Source organism: Anguilla anguilla, chromosome 9 (assembly GCF_013347855.1).
Source record: "Anguilla anguilla isolate fAngAng1 chromosome 9, fAngAng1.pri, whole genome shotgun sequence".
NCBI classification, from domain to species: Eukaryota; Metazoa; Chordata; class Actinopteri; order Anguilliformes; family Anguillidae; genus Anguilla; species Anguilla anguilla.
In genome coordinates this window covers 46460035-46477781 of record NC_049209.1, presented here as the reverse complement: position 1 = coordinate 46477781, position 17747 = coordinate 46460035, and the positions used below count along the sequence as shown (strand labels likewise).

Sequence of the window (17747 nt, the reverse complement as noted above, 5' to 3'; positions counted from 1 at the left end):
TGGCGGTCACAACCCCTTTCCCCAGCCTCTTTATACAATGACAGAATGGTTCAAGGGTTAAATTAACTCTGATAGACTACTTTCCACACAGAGAGAGCCAATCTGATCACTCTCGTACAAACAGTTTTCCTGTGAAATGTGGTCCCTAGATCTGCGTGGGAAAGGGGTAAGCAACATGTTCCGGCTAGTGCCCCTAATGTTCCCAAAGCTCTGAAGACATGCAGTCATCCAAATGGATCAGCTGTCCCCCAGACAGCGAGAATAGTAAGCAGTCAAAAGTTTAGCTGACTCAAACAGAAGTCTGGGAAGAGGCCAGGAGCCTCGACAAAAACAATGACTTCTGCAGGTGACTCATACCTGAGAGGGTGATTTAACAGTTCATGACTACAGTGCAGCCGTCTGCACAAACACTGTCTGTACCGAATATTCTAAAAATAACTGTCTGCTATGGGCTTACCTTTAAGCGCTTTGATGAAGGACTTCTGTCCAAATGCCATAAGGAGTCTTTAAATAAATGCCAGTGTGTTTCTTTCTTTTAATGTACTTTTATCTTTGCTACACCTGGGCTAGAAGTGAAGATGACTTAGATGAAAGGGTTTGCAAGGATGCTAGCTGTATTTGACCTTTCCATTATTATTCAACGTATTATACTCTGAAGCTTGTAATTATTTTTGTTGCTTGTAGCGTTGTTGGGTAAATACAGGGCCCGGTTCATTCCTACTGTGCAGATTCATAAAGGCTTGATATTTTATTTACAGCTACATGCTTTCTCTGTTCATCAGTTCTCAGAACTGGGTGCCTTATGGAGGTGTGAAAACATATTCACAAATGATAGCAATAGCCCTCATCATCAAATGGAGAGTTGACAGAACTATTAAAGACACTGATAAGATTTGATGTGTAATTATTTTTTATTCACCTTTGCACAAAAGTCACAAAAATGGCACAACATGCTTATAAAGTTCTTTCTGTACAAATATAAAGAACAAGACAAGAAATGAGTGACATATTGACAAACAGCAGTCAGATGCCTTTCCTGAAGGCACGTCAAGGCTTTCAAGAACACCAGTGCAAAAATGATGCCATTTATTCTCTCTCTCTCTCTCTCTCTCTCATGCTGAACAATGTATCTGTACGTACAACAATTCAACAAGATATTTTACAGTTCTCACCAACATTCTACCACAGGGTCTGTACTGCATTTTTTCACATTCCAAAAAAATATCTTTTACATTTTATGAGACATACAAAAACGCACACACTTCAAAGCACTTCACAAAATCATTACCCCCAAAAGGTGATCATTATAATACATAAATCATGATACACTGCATGGCCAAAAGTATGTGGACACCAGACATCCAACATCTAATACAAAATTATGGGCATCAAATTGGAGTTAGTCCACCTTTTGCTTCTATAACAACCTCCACTTTTCTGGGAGGGCTTTATGTTGGAGCATTGCTGCAAGGATTTGCTTCCAGAAAAGCATTAGTGAAGCTGGATACTGATTGGGTGATTAGGCCAGGCTCGCAGTTGGCTTTCCAATTGATCCCAAAGGTGTTGGTTGGGGTTGAGGTCAGGGCACTGTGCAGGCCAGTCAACTTCTTCCACACCATTCTTGACTAAACCATTCCTATATGGACTTTGCTATGTTCCCGGGGGCATTGTCATGCTGAAACAGTTTGGGAGGCACAGCATAGTCTAGAATGTGATTGTATACTGTAGCATTAAGATTTGCCAATACTGGAAAAAATACGGGGCCTAGCCCAAACCATGAAACAGCCCAGATCTATTTTTTTATGTTAATGTATATTGCTGGTAGACACAGATGGTGAAATGGCAAAGGCTGCAGGATGTCGTCCTACAAATTTATCATTCATGGATTAATATTTAAATATGGTCTTCTATTCTTTCATTGAAGTAACAGAACATTGTGAATATGGTAAATAATTAATTTCTATTAAATTATAACCATAACAAAGCAATAAATACTCTTGTTGATCTTGGCTTTCTTGTTATAAAATACAAATAAAAATACACTGAACCAGTAAACCACAATGTGACCATATGGCAAAGGTGCAGAATGTATAAAATGTTTCCAGTATTTTCAAATAAAATATTTAAAAAATATGTTTATTTGTTACATCATTGGTTTTGTTCATAGATTTTGGCGACTGCCCTTATTTATGTGGTGTAAGGAAAATTCCTACTAAGAAAAAGGCACAATTTTTGGGTAAAAGATTTCATTTCACAGTGACAAACGGGCCTGCAGGAAGGTTCCCCTCCGACCACAGCGAGATGCCGGCATGCCAGCGCTCTTTTGTGTGGGTAACAAACTCTGCGGCTCCATATGCAACAGTCAGCAGGGTGAGCCCAGTCTTCACGCGGAGCACAGACGCGGCCAGATTCAGCGTCCCTTCTGGTTGTGGTCCAGCAGAGATCTCGGCCGAACTTTAGGGAAAAGCTACAGATTGAACAGGAAGAAGTACATCAGCAATTCAGCGCCGATTGATTCACTAAACAAACACCATGATAAACCATTAAATGAACAAAAGGCAGTTAACCAATCAATTTAATGTTGGCAACCAACAATTAACGGCAAGACATGTTTTCTTAAGCATTTGTTCTGCATTCTGTCTCCAGAAAATTCTAGAACATGACAAAGAGATTTCAGAATCTCACTCACCGCAAAGTAATTGCTGGGCACAAACCCCTCCCTGTTGCCGAGCGACGCCCACCACCACTCCGACCCCTCTTGCTTCTTCCTGATTGTCACCGCGTCACCCTCCCGAAAGCTGAGCTCGTCGGGGGCCTGGGCGGGGTACCCCCAAAGGGCATACAGCACCCCGCCGTTCTCCACCCCCATGGCTTCCTCCACCCCTGCGAACGACACACAACCCTGACACGCCCGCTGGAGGACAAGTGACTCACGGACCGAGTTACCGTGACGATGCGCTTTCTGGCAGGAGACGGCAACCCATCATCATCACGAGAGCATTCATTCTGTCGCCGTCAGGCCGCGGAGCTTTTCACACCTGACTGTGGAGCGACGTGCAGCGCGTGCCGCCCGACCTCATCTGAAATACTTTAACCCTTTAGGTGCCAGTAAACTTAAACCTGCAGCTCACTGAGAACTGTGAAAGAAACATCAACATCTTCCCCGGTATTCAGAAAGAATTACGTTGTTTGCATGAAATTTACCTTGATTTCTTTGGAAAATTCTCTGGAATCAACTGCAGTGTTTTCAAAAAAGTTTTTAACCGGCATGTAAAGAGTCAAATCATAACGAATAACAAGTTGAGCCGTTTGAGCCATGACTGATGAGCTCACAGAGGCTGTGGGACATTACGGGCTCCTGATTGCTTTGTTGTTCTCTGTTGTTGTGCTATGACCATATTTGGTCTTGTTTTGCTGTTGAGACCTGGACACCCTGTGCCAGCATAAGCGTGTTTGTCCGTCCCAGCCTAACGATGCCACCGATGTTTTTCCGCAGAGGTCATAGAATGTTCCGGGACCACGGGCCATAAACCTGAGGTTCGTCGCACCATTGCTCTTTTGTGTTGTCGTGTTTGGCTGTGTGTGGAACTCAGGGATGGCCAAAATACACTAAAATGTGTCTCGTTAAATAAATTAGAAAAATACTCCTCATAGACGTATTCGTAATTACAATAAAAAAATGGGAATAAGGTCTGCCCTCCATGATTACTGTTCCCAGAAGAAACTAAACTCATCACAAGAAATTCAGCACCTTAAGTCTCCCTCAGGACAGCCAAATGTGCAGCCAAGTGTGGGTTGTTTTTGCGGTGAATAGTTTTTCCGAGAAGGAATCGCAGTGAGCAAACTTGATTCCCATTTTTTCATTGCGTCGCCCGTCTTGCATGCACATTATATATTTGAATGCACATTTATTCTTTTGGTGCAGAGCTGTCAACCAATAAAAAATGAGTGTGCAGCCCGTATTACACATGAAACACACACATGGAAATATGCATTTCCTATGTGTTTCTATACACATTCCCTATGCGTTTCTATACACATTCCCTATGCGTTTCTATACACATTCCCTATGCGTCTCTATACACATTTCCTATACGTTTCTATACACATTCCCTATGCGTTTCTATACACATTCCCTATGCGTTTCTATACACATTCCCTATGCGTTTCTATACACATTCCCTATGCGTTTCTATACACATTCCCTATGCGTTTCACTGGGCCGCAGCCTGAGCCTCACCCCTCAGGAAGGCGGTGCACCCCTCGAAGCCCGGGGCGTAGGGGTCGCACTTCTCCACGGCCGTGGCCCCGTCGCCCTCGGTTACCGACAGCACCGCCGCCCCGCTGCGCACCAGGTACTCGCACAGGGAGCGGTCGTTACAGGCGGCCGCGCAGTGCAGGGGCGTCCTGCCGAAAAGGGAGGGGGAGAGAGGGAGGGGGGGAGTATCTGTTTAGTATGGACATCCCAAACTGTGGGGCGGGAACGTGGGTGATATGAACTGGGCCATGAGATAAATCTAAATGTAAGAGCATAGCTAACCATACAACACACACAGTGAATCTGTTGTGATTTTATTAGGCTCAAATATATATTTGAACTGCATCATTAAACATCAGTGTCCCTACATTTTAATAAAGTAATAAAGTCACAGAAACTATTTTTGCAAAACTCACTAAATGAAACTAATCTTAGTTTTTCTGTTGTGAAGTGCTGTAGTGTTGGGTCCACCCATCTTCAGTGAGAGGAGACCTCATTCTCCCAGCTCTAGGTCTTAGGCTTGGGAAGTTTGGGAACCTCCATACAGAGTGAAGAGAATTGACAAATAGAAATGACAGAGGCTGTGTCCAAATCAATCAGTGCCCTTCCATACTACAGAGTATGCTTGTTGAGTACACCGAATGCCTAAATTTTCTCTAAATGTAGTGTCCTTAAAATCCCCGGATAATAACCTTATTTTCACTGCGTACATTCAGGAGCATACGTTTCAGGAAGTAAACAAATTTTTTGCTCCCATAATTAATGAAGAGCAGTTTCACTTGAAATATTTTGCACTGATGCCAAGAACAACACGTGAGCAAGGGCGGGACATCTTACAACACTTTCACAGCACAGTTGGAAAATAGTATGATGGATATTTTTCCATACTGCATGTCGCAGTAACAGGATACAGCAAACGGTACACAGTAAATACTAAACAGTATACAGTAAACAGCACGCAGTATGCTAGTACACAGCACACGACAAAGGACGCAGTAAACAGAGCTCTGATTCAGACACAGCCACAGAATGATAGATTTAGAAAAAGAAGTAGGCATAGATAGTCACCAGCCGTGGCTGTCTGGAGCGCTGACATTGGCTCCGATCTGCACCAGGAAGTCCACGATGCTGTAGTGCCCCCCGCAGATGGCGTTGTGCAGCGCGGTGATGCCCTCGTCATTGGGCTGGCTGGGGTCGCTCATCTACAGGTCACAACCGGGAATTACCCACAATCCCCAGCACTTAACACACACCACGCTCTGAAGCAGCACCTCCTTCCTCTTCCTCTGCCATTGCACTGATCTGAAGTGACTGCTGACTGACTGGATGTGGATTGTGCCCTACCGCCATCACATGTCATGGCTCTGTAGACCCCCCCCACCCCCACCCCCACCCCTTCCGGGAACTACATAGCAGTGACATGTGCTGGCGGTATGGCACCGTTTCTTTCTTCCATATCCTCAAAGCAATTCCTTTATTCCAATCCACTAATCCCTACTCCATATACAATTCCAGCCAAATCAGTCAAATCACAAATCCAGAGCCAATTTTATCCGCCCAATTCAAAAGCCGCTCAAATAAACCGACCCTCTCGGTAACGTCCCCTTCAGAGCAGCTGTTTCAGGCGAGATCAGCGCAGTATCACTGCCCTCTACTGCACAAGGCCGGCTAACCACAGAATTACTTCACAGTACAGGACGCCGCACCGGGCCAAAAACGCTGAGAAGTGCTGCCCCGTTTTCTGACTCAGTGGTTTCGACCTGTTCCAGGTTCGTGGGGGGGGTGCTCCGTACCTCTTTCGCCGCTCTCTGCACCGTGTCCAGCTCCCCCACCAGCGCCCCGTCCAGCAGCAGCACGAGCGGACTGATCCGGGCCCGGGACCCGGAGCTCTTGCGCTCCCGGCTGGGGCGCTTCAAGATGGGCTGCAGGCCCTGGCAGGGAGGGAGGGGGGAGGGAAGGAGGGTTGGTGCACGTTGGTGCAAACCAAAACGTGGTATGAAAGAAGAATTCCGTTCTGAATATAAGAATATATATAGAGGTTTTCTTTTTTTTTTAACTGTCAGCAATTCGCAGGAATTTTACTGGCGCCCAAAAGAATGAAGTATTTCAAATAACCTAACCCAGGCCCCACCTATAGCATGCATGCGGATAGTCCCATCCTGGGGGGGAGCACCCTCCTCCCAAAACTCTCCAATAAACAATGAAGGGGCGGGGCATATCAGTCAGCGCCTCACCCTGTGTTGGGACGTGACCAGAACGGGTGAGAGGGGGGCGGCCGCGGGCGTTCTGGGGCTCTCCTCTCCCTCCGAGGAGCTGCTGGACTCGCTCCCCGGCTCCCCCTGGTGGTGGGCGTCCCGCCGGCTGAACAGCTTGTGGATCATCTGCTGGTACTGGCGCCGGTGGACGAGCGGCACGGCCTGGCTGAGCCCGCCCCTCTTCTTCAGCGCCCGGGGGATCTCCGAGCGGAGGAGCAGCAGCTCGGGACACGCCTGGGCCTCGGGCCCCAGCGCCGGCAGGCCGGCGGGGCTCTGGGGCGGGGCGGCGGCTCCTCCAGGCTCCCCCTCCTCTGAGCCTGGACGCGGTCGTAACGCAAGGCAGAAAAAAAAAAAACCAGACAGATTACACTTTTAATCATTTACCTAGACCTAGAGGTGGGGCGTGGAGTCAGCCCAAATCGTTAAGCGGCTTTTATTTATTTTTTTTAGATTATTTTAAAACACGTTTGACAAAGCAACTGAGCGCGGGGCGGGTAGGTTAATCGCTGACGAAATGGAAACTGTGGGAAAACCAGCAGCTAGCGTGTCTCTACAGGTATCCGGTGGTAATCGAAACAAAAAAAAAACAAAAAACAATGGGGTCACATTAGCATGTGTAATAACCTGTCAAAGTACCAAAACGCTGCAAGCCAGCCGGCTGACTGGTCTGGCCCACACACAGAACGAAAGCAAATATGTGGCGCATCAGGTATTTTTTTTTTTTTTACCCGAACAAAGTTACACATTACAATGCGACACATTAGATGCACCGGCTGTTCCGTCTTTCTGTCTTAATGTTTTACACAAAGGCGTGTCTCCTGGGCTCAGGAGCGACTCGGTAAAAAAAAAACAGCCCCGTAGCGGCAGGATCAAAGGCGGGTCTCAGGGTAGGACATAACTGACCTCGTCTCGCCAGAGGAACGGTGGATTTAATCAGGGATTGTTCGATAAGATACGTCTGCAGGAGCAGAGACAATAACGCCATTCAGTAGCGCTAGCTTAGCATTTTTTGGCATCTGTTGAACTTTGCGGCACAGATCAAATGAGATGATGTTTGTTGTGATCTTCTGCTGTAAAAAGTTTCCCCGCCAAACATCATGCCAAAACCTCTTTTTTAGCTAGACAAATATAGATAAAGAAGAAAAATGGTAATAAAAGATTTATGATTATTGTTACCAGGGTAGTAGCGCCCTGAATGAAGTTCCCAATTGACAGGCTGAGCACTCCTTTGTAGCAAAATTACTCATAACTCACAGCACGGCCATTCGCAATGACTGGAAGATTTGCCAATCGTTGCTACAAGCAATATGGCTAATGCTAACACCTGACCAGTCGCTGCTAAAACTGTCTCTGATTTACCCCTTTTAAGAGTAGGTTTTTTAGAATGCTTTTTTGTTAAATTCTCACCGTTTTAGAACTCCATTGCTTTCAATCACCAGAAGTGATTGTTACATCAGCATTAGAATGTTCAGTTCAGAACATTCTAATCACATATTTGTGATCTTAGATCTTATAGGGTTAAGCCTCCTCAAGCTACTGCTGCATCAGCTGCTCCAAACTGCCGTCGGTGACACAGGGAGGCACGCTCTCTCCTGTAGTACTGCGTGCAGATTGTACGGTGGCACTAGTAAGCGCACGCACGTCAGTGGCAATAACTGCAAAGTATGCCATTTCCAAACTGAGGAGAAAAAGAAAAAAGGGAATGCTATAAAAGGAGCGACTGGCCGTACCCTGTCTTGCAAGCTGGAGCAGATGCTGCTGCAGGGCGCGGGGGGCGCCGTCCCCCTCCAGGAGCATGGCGCGGGGGTGCCTGGTGACCAGGGCCCGCAGCGGCGTCTGGGCGCGCATGATGACGGACAGCGGGACGGGGCGGTGCCAGCGAGACCGGGGCGGGGCCAGAGGGGCGCAGGACTTCCGCGGCGCGGTGGGCGAGCCGTAAGGCGAGGAGGAGGAGGAGGAAGCGCGCTCGGAACGCGAGGCGTTCAAGCGGGCGTTGCGTGGGAGAGACGCTTTGGGCTGGAACTGCAGAGTCCGAGAGTCCTGCGGAGTGGGGAAGAGAAAGAGAGAGGAAGAGAGAAAGAGAGAGAAAGAGAGAAAGAGAGAGGAAGAGAGAAAGAGAGGAGCAGCATGACACTCTTTTCAAGCAGAGGAACAGCGTGCAAAGATCACACACACTTTTAACGCACCCAATTCACCAAATCCATCTTAAATTGGAAATTCAAGTCCTTAAAAAGTTAAATACGCCATAAGATTCCAAGAAGTCAAATCAATGAACATGAATGGTACCGTACACACAAACAAAATAAAAACAATACCGATAATACGTAAAAGAGGCTGAAAATGTCCTATTGGGAATTTCCACATGTTAAGGCACGCAGACAGGGAGACAGTCAGTCAGTCACTCACCTTACTGAAGCCACGGGCTGAGGAGTCCAGCGACCCATACAGCCTCAGCCGCTCCGTCTCTGCGCGACAGAGAGGCAGTGAGGCCCAAGCTCCACATAGCAGTGCATTCACTTTCACATTCAGGCATTTCAACGGACGCACTTCTCCGGGTCCTTACATACAGGGTCAGGCAGGTTCAGTGACATCATCGAGTCGCTTGTGTCTCTGATTGCAGCAGTAAATAATGATCTTACTAAATGAGGTATCATGCACGTATGGCAGCCATGCTACTGGGGGCATCGAGCAGTAGCCGTGTATTCACAGATTGTCAACACCCTTTGGGCGACAGCAAACCACAGAGTCTTAGACAGAATATCTTCGCTCTTTAAAATACATTGCTTTTATTACACATATTTGTATCATTATTAGTAGTAGCAGTCGTAGTAGTAGCATAATTACATGCTCCCAGGGGTCATCTACAGTTTGACCCACTGGAATTATCATATAATGAATTAAAGCTTAAATAAATCTGTCTCTAATCGATTGTTTTAAAATTACCTCTGATGTGAACGAAACAGATGCCCTAAATGACAAAACGAAATGTATGGTAACATGAAATGTGCGGAGTTGTGAGAAACTGAGTTTGAGCATCTTTAGCCCCGGTGTAGGTAAGCTTTTGGCCTCGGCCGCACAGGACTCACTTTCGTACGGGCGCTGGTGTTTTCGGCCGTAAGCGGCGTCCGCGTCGTTCTCCGTCCACGCGGCGGGGATCCTCTGTCTCCGCGCGCCCGCCTCGGACCCCGGCGGCGACGCTGCACAACGGGAACGGCAACCGCGTTACTTCCCGCGCGCGGCCGCCCGACACCGTTACCGTGACGACCCCGAGAGCACTCACCGGCCGGGTTTTGAGAACCGAAGCTCCGGGGGAGGGAGCCGGACACGGCGGGCGACAGGCCGAGCAGGTGAGGGGGGGTCCTCCTGTCGGGTCTGGGAGACCTGCCGGGGCTGGAGGGGTACGGGGCCATTGGGGTGGGGGAGGGCTGCGGCTTCAGGTGAAAGGATTGGTCCACGGTCAGGGGTCTGGGGGAGGGGCTCCTCTCCAGGTAGGCGGAGGAGACGCTTTCGTACTGGAAGACGCGCCTCCGGGCCTGGGGGGACAGCCAGGAAAGGCTCTGCAGGCTGGAGGAGGGGGACAGCCTGTCCTTGCCGGACAGGGGAGGGGTGGGCTGGCCGGGAGGGGAGAAGACGGGAGGCGACAACAGCAGCGGCGAGTTTTCCGGGCGGGGGCTGGGCTCAGCGGCGAGGGCCATCGAGGCGTCTGACGGCGGCCTGGGGCTGCCGGCGTCCTTGTCCCTCTGCGAGGGAGCTGGGCTGCTGGCTCTGGGACACGCCCACTGCGTTCCCCCGGAGACGCTCGAGCTGATCTGCACGATGACAACATAGAAATACTCACGATTCCGGACCAGCAACACGCAGACAGAGAGACGGATGGAGTGGTATAGTCAGATTTTTATTTAACTGCACTTTCATCTGAGAGGTTTCAGGTCCAAATCACCCACGTAGGTTTAAATACCATGCAGGCGCCCTGCTGTCTTGGGCAAGGTACATATATTTAATTGCTTTGCTGTACTATGTAATTTGATTGTATTTATTAAAGAAAAAAATGTATAAGGCCCTCGCCAAAGTACATACAGAAGATAATGGGAAGTAATGGGTGGAGCACAGATAAGTGACCTTTGTTGTGAAGTATAAGAAATGGAATGCATAAGTGTAGGAATATTAAAACATGCGCATGTAAATGCAGATAACGTACGACAGGCTCAGACTCTGGTTTGGACTCTGGTTTGGACGAGCACTCCTTCATCAGACTGTCAAACTCCCGGGACAGCTCATCGGCTGTGGCCAAAGAGGCGTTCAGATCGCTGCTCAACATCTGGACTGCAGGCCAACAGGTGTGCACAAGCACGCACAAACATGCACACGCACACACACACACAAAAACATAAACACACACATGCACACACATGCATACACACATCCACATGCACACACGTGCATATACACATGCATGCACGCACACACACACACACACGCATACACATGCATGCACACAATCACACACACACACACACGCATATGAACACACGCACACACATACAGATGAGATTATTTTCAGGAAAATTGAAAAAATGCATCCATTGAAAAATACAATGTCAAAATTTTAGTTACAGACCATAGAACAGAAAACAGAAGATTTTTCATGAAACAACTCAATTGTTTTTATACTCACACAGCACACTGCTGCTGTAACAGACCTCTGGATTCATGTCTGCTTGCTTTTGTCAGAGTCTCTCCTTCAGAAAGCGATATTTGTAGAATTGCAGAGAAAGAGAAGAGACACAAGTCAGAACATTAAAGATTCTTTACAGAACTGAATTACAAAATTCAACTCATATCCCTGTCCTATTCCTGTTGTCCTCGCTGCCGCAAAACTGTGTTGTCAGTCTTGGTCAGTTTTGTTCTCGCTCTGGCCTACTTATCTGCTATGAGCACTGAGAAGACAGTGATGGGGAAAAACCCCATTAAAACGTGTTTTCGTATAGACTACATTTTAGCATATATTCATACAACCCATCCCAAATTACAAATCAGATAACATACATATAAATACATACTCCAAATGCATTTATTTGAGACTAGCCAGGACGGGGGACACTTAAATGTTAATAATTTACCAAAAGGATAAAGAAATTACCATCAAGGGACTTGATAAAACACTATCCATTCTATACATAGTAAGTATTAAACAGTGAATCTTATGGCCATTTGTTATTTTAATTTAATTTAATTTAATTTAATTTAATTTAATTTAAAAAAATACACACTTCCATTTTATATGCAGTGAGAGTGATATAGGCCTCTCTTTTTGCTGGAAGGCAGCCATTTTGGCTCAAAAAATGTGTACGTTCAAACAGGCTGAGAGATCACTGATAAAATTTCCTTGGAAAAGATTATTGTATTCATGCAAATAAGCTCTCGTCTTTTTTCCCGCTCACACCCTCCATTGCACATGCACACATACACAGAGTGGGAGCACATTGCTACACACGTGTTCACACACACACACGCATGCACAGACACACACTCACACGCACAAAGAGGCACTACGTATAAGGATCTCACACCATAAGCCCCCAGCTTTGTGTTCACATTGAAATTCACAGAGCGACGAGTGTTGAGCAAATCCTGGCCACACCCTTTAATGCTAAATTGGCCCTGACTCTGTGAAAGTGTCATCCTTCACACAGACAGAACCAGCTCTTTGCGATGACTAAGTCTGTGAGCAATCTTCTTTTTTTTTTCTTCCAGCAGATAATTAAGAAGACTCGCTGTGCAATAAGTGGTGAAGATTTCACCTGCTAACTGATGAAAGTTGTCACTCCCCAACACACCCTTGCCTCTCTCCACATTTTTTTCTGACTAACCTTAAAAAAAAAAAACACACACTAAACCTGGAGCAATTCCACACCAGGACTGAGTCAAAAGTCAATACTTAAATATAGCGTTATAACATAGCGACAAGAATGGCGTAGGAGGAAAAGAGAAATGAGGAGGATTAGGAAAACAATCTTAACTGTTATGGCATGGAGGAATTTCAGGGTGTGTCCAGAAGCTACAAAAATGAACACCTTCCCAGCCCACAGGGTGATTATGTTACATGGTATCTTATAACAATAACAATTTGAAGTTTTTATAACTGCACGGTTTAGCCACGCCAGACATAAATGGCACCTCACGCCACCTAGACAAGCAATTCTGCCCAATAATTACAACGCACTGTTTATGTATGAATGTAACTGTGAACTGAACGCTTTGAATTTATCTATGATTTATCTATATTTATCTACTTATCTCATAAGCACAGAAGCAGACCTTAACTTGTTATCTTGTCAGATTTGAGCACCGTTCAGTTCCAGTAAAAATCTGGCAAGAGTCCCTTGGGTTCGAGGAATTCGAGGACTATTCAGGTCTGGCAGTCAGACAGAGTTCAGATGAGTCTTCTTATGACTGCAGGACAAGTGCCCAAAACCTCCCGTCATTTCTCACCCCCCTCTGAAATCTAACAGGCACCATTCTGGATCGAGCCGAAGAAGCAGTGCCCCAGTCCACACGCTGTAATCATCAGCTCCACAAGCAGAGAAATGCCAGACGTGGTCTTTTACAACCGTAAAATCCAGGGTCCTTTGTCGGAAAATTGTTGGTCAAGAATATGTGAAAATAATATATGTGATATAAAATAAATATTTAACCAGATTTGGTTGCTCCGTAATAGCTAAACAAAGAAATCAAATGTGTCCTCCGGCCAGTTCTGCTAATTCCAAAGAAACGGCTATATAAACAAATCACTGCAGTGGAAAAGGGTAGATATTTGTTTTCTACACACTATGAAGTCCTGATCACATAAAAATGATTATTTTGTTGTCCTCTGATTAGTTAAGTGTAAGTGAATGAGTGAGCGTGTGTCAGTGTGTGTGGTTGTGTGTGTGGGTGTGTGTGCGCGCATGTATGTGTGAGTGTGTGTGGGTGTGTGTAAGTGAATTACAGTAGGTGTGATTAATCGAGCAGTGCTGAAAGACCAGCATTGTCTCAGCGTGTGACTGCGATGAAGGAATCTTTCAGCTGTTGACTGGCATTCCACACGGGTCTACACACCGCTGTCAAACTGCACTGGAGCAAGTCTGAAACCCCACTGACAACAGCCAAGAACTGGGATGAAATGCTTAGAAGCCAACTAAGGTGCAGAGATAATTTGGTTGGAAGCATTTATATAAAAATCGACACCGATCTGACATGATCTCGGTATAATCGTATATCCAACTACAATTTCACTGTAGCTTATTTTTCTCATTTCCGTTATTCGCTTTGTCCAGAAATGAAAGTCCAGCCACAAAAATAAATACAGTTTAAATGAAAGCTGCAAGGTTAAATTGCTAGTTGCTTTTCAGAAGAAATCCTATGCAGCTGATCCCCAAGTAACACTCCATTACCAGCGAAAAGGTAGAGATGAACAGGGAAGAGGCCAGCCTCTCAGCTGGTTCAATCTCTCAGTCAATGCTTCCCAAGGTAAAAGAAACAAGTTAAAGTATTTTCTGAGGTTGAGAGGTCAGTGTGTTAAAAATATCATTTGAAGATAATGGTTGTCTTCCTATATTTGTGTATATTATTCAACAGACATTAATCAACTATAGTTACAGAAGTAAGGAGAGATGAGGTGGGGAAAGATGGGAAAGACTGAATGAAATCGGGCCTTACTGATATTATGCCTGAGTTGACAGACCCAGGCTTCAGTGGCAACGGATACGGAGATGCAGACAGTGCAATGCAATGCAGGCCTGGGTCAAGTATGTATTTGAAATACGCAAACTCTTCAAACACAGGTAAAAATTTGAAAACTGTTATCTAGGGATTTTCAAACAAAAGCATTTTCGTAACCAAACTACGTATGCAACCAAATGAAAGAACGTTTATTTGAATATTGTTGAAAACTGAAGTTTTCCTTTTTTAAAAATCTGCTGGCATTTTACTGGGGGTTGGATACAGGTCTGCTGAAATGTTTTTCAAAGTTGTTCGTGGAATACCTAGTGGAAGCATGCCCAGTTCCAAATGAACGCAAACAGGGTGTCTGTGCCAACGGTCCCCAGTGCCACAGCACTACTGTGGAAGGGTGTTAAAATGAGCAATAAACCACAAGGTGGCTGCATGAGATAGAGCAGGACCAATCGACTGGTTTCAGTTCGGTTTCGATCGACGCATGAATTTTTTTCGCAGGAGCAGCAGATGAATGTCCTTACGCGGTCAGCATTTTCCAATTAATTTAAAAGGCAGTGTCGCCACAACGTAAGTACAAGCAAGTTAAGTGAATCACCACAATGCCAGTTTAACAACTGAAATGGCGGTTTGAATTATTTGTGTCAATGGAATGCTTCACTCTTAGAAACAATGGTATGAAAAATAGCCTAACGATACAAATGCTTGTCACTGGGGTGGTACCATATAGGTACATAAAACTGTACCCCTAGCCAGCAATATGTAATTAATTTGTAGCTTTTTTCGCTCGTAAATGGTACTTAGTACCCAAATAGAACATCATCGTACTTTCAGGGTACATGTTTGGGCAATTTATTCCCCAAAGAACAAAAATGTACCTCCACTGTTTAGCTGAGAATGTTTCTATTCAGCAGGCATATGCACAGATGGGCACCAACATGCTGAAGCATACTCTCTTTGTCCTGAAACAGCAAAAGTACCCCCCTGACGGAAGCATTTTTTCTTCTAACCAAAGATGTAAAGTGCCCCTTTTGATTTTGAGCATATGTCCCCCCCAAAAAAGTCTGTGCATGGCCCTGTGTTTGAGGGTTTTATCCCTGTGATCTCACGCCATAAATATTACCACAGGAGGTGTGAGAGAATCAATGATGTGTTACAGAGCTGCAGATGGCTCATACGTTTTGAAAGCTGCGGTTAATTCAACGTAAATATGATGATTATCCACCAAAATGGTTAAAAAAAAATAAAAAAAAACAACGGAGAATCTCTAAGGTTTGTAAATCGACTTTTGCAAAAAATTGAGAAGAAAAAAGTACTTAAAGGTCTGTTCAACAATGGACTACCAGAAAGGGATTACCGCGCAAGATAAGCCATGCAATTTGTATAACAGCTGCGTATCGCAGGCAAACTTAATGATGATCAATACATTTTCAAAACTCGTTAATCCACTGGGGTGGAGGGATCCACTGCAGGGCAAACGTCAAGGTTCTCAGCCTCTGCCAGATCAAGGCCATCTGAACTGCATACTCAATGTTCAAATAAAATTATTATTATCATTATTTTAATAATCACAATGGTCTATGTTTATGACACCGCATATTGTCTAGCTACATTGCATAGACCAGCTCCTCAATTAATGGCCTCTTTGAAGGTACGATTAAATTGCAGTGAAAATAGATGGCCTTGCCCATGTTTAAGTTTTTTGTTTAATGTATATGCAAACTCTAAGCAATTATACAGAATTAAAATCCCTCGGTATTTTTTCTTCCGTATACTCTGCCTGTTCTGTACGGACAACTAACGAAAACGTAGATGTCCAAGCTGATTCATTGCGACATAGCCTAAGCCAGATACCTACATTTTATAGTTTTTATTTACTGCATACATTTGATTATATTTTACACATAACAACAAAATACAAATACATAAATAAAAGTCAATTTAGTTTAAAATGAAAAGTAGACAAAAATATCTCGGACGGTTAACATCAAATGTGCATGCGTTTTGTCAGAAAAAAAAAACGAAGCAATAACCAGATATTGAGACACTTAGCTACGCCATCCGCCAAGTTACGGCTTGGAGTGGCATGTCCCATACCCAATATCGCAACACCAAATTTGTTTTTACTGTTTCCTGTGCCTGGTGCAGCCAATACTTTGTAAAATCGAAGCACCGGATTAACGTTACATTATCAGACTCACATAAACTCAGACGGCATTGACATGATTCACTTAGAATTGGTAGGCTACAGTTTGGGACATTTTGCATTAACATAAATAATAACTTACACTAACAAAACGCAAATTCAATAACCCATGCTGACTACCACCCACAGACAGCCTATAAGCGATTAGCCTTTTTTATGTTGTTAAAAGTAGACTCCTGCTGACAGTAGTCTAAAATAAAAACCACTGGATTAATCTGCTGTCAGTAGCCTATTATCGTATAATGCAAGACCAAAAAGCAAAATAGGCTACAACAGATAAAGCGTCCATGTTTAATGAAGTAGCCTGTTTACACCAAGGCGGTGTATAAACTTACCACTATAAGAGCTTCTTTTTTGTATTCAGTTCCACATGCCACAGCAGGTTTCGGGTGAATGAACTTCTTTCCATGTACTGCAGTTCACTTTGTCCGTTCTCTCACTGGTACCGAGTGAGTCGTGCGAGATCTACCACCAGCATTGTTGATGAATCGAGATGGAATGTAGCCTAGTCCAACCCTCTCTGGCTGCTTAAAGTGACTCAGGTGTTCCCACAGAATAGGTGGGCTGGGGGGAACGAGATAGGCTATCCCAAATGTGAGCGCCACTCGTTATTGCGTCTTCCACAATGCTGAATGGGCTACTTGTTTCATAGTCAGGTAAGCTGTTTCTGGTTGAACGCTATCAACAGGCAACAGTAGAAGCAGAATATGAGTTTAACTTTATAAAATAACAGCTGTTCAGTATTCTCAGTGGTTTGCTGTATTTACTTGAAAAGATTCATTTTTACCAATAAATACAGCAATTGTTTTTTCCACGATCAGTTTTTTTTGTTTGTTTGTTTTATTTTATCTTTAATTTAGTTGCTGTATTTCACACCTGCACAAATATTTTATTACTTAGCATTCATGAATGACAGTGCAGTTTGTACTGCTGGCCAAAACACAAAATGGTGGCACAGTTAACAGTAGCAATTCCAGAAAAATAATTAAATAAATAAATAAATAAAAAAGTTCAGTCGCCTATAGCTTCATGAGCAACTGAACTCCAAATAAATAGGCCAGATGTTAAAAATTACTGAGTGGCTCTGAGAGTTTCAGGACAGGAAACTTCATGAATTGTCAACACATGTAATTTTCAGACATTTATAATATAGGATTTATAACAGAAGGTGGACAATTCCACCATTCAGGTGTTAGGTGTCAGATGTGAACTTGAACAGGGCTTCATTGAAAGGCAAGAGAAAGGAGGGATACGTGCTTTAGCACAGCAGAAAGAATGATCAGATGCCAAGACAGGAAAAATACAAGCTGGAGCA

General features: G+C 44.7%; 1 protein-coding gene across 1 annotated transcript; it reads right to left on the bottom strand.

The window, feature by feature from the left end:
• Nucleotides 1–892: 892 nt before the first annotated feature.
• On the bottom strand, nucleotides 893–17046 carry LOC118235399 (relA-associated inhibitor-like). Its single transcript, XM_035432659.1, has 13 exons — nucleotides 16768–17046; nucleotides 11189–11252; nucleotides 10712–10836; nucleotides 9794–10322; nucleotides 9600–9710; nucleotides 8920–8978; nucleotides 8244–8553; nucleotides 6493–6830; nucleotides 6052–6189; nucleotides 5327–5460; nucleotides 4241–4407; nucleotides 2690–2883; nucleotides 893–2467 (listed from the first exon to the last, which is right to left on the bottom strand). The coding sequence occupies exons 2-13, from the start codon at nucleotides 11223–11225 to the stop codon at nucleotides 2411–2413; spliced, it is 2199 nt and encodes a 732-aa protein (XP_035288550.1). The 5' UTR covers nucleotides 11226–11252; nucleotides 16768–17046; the 3' UTR covers nucleotides 893–2410.
• Between the last annotated feature and the right edge of the window lie 701 nt (nucleotides 17047–17747).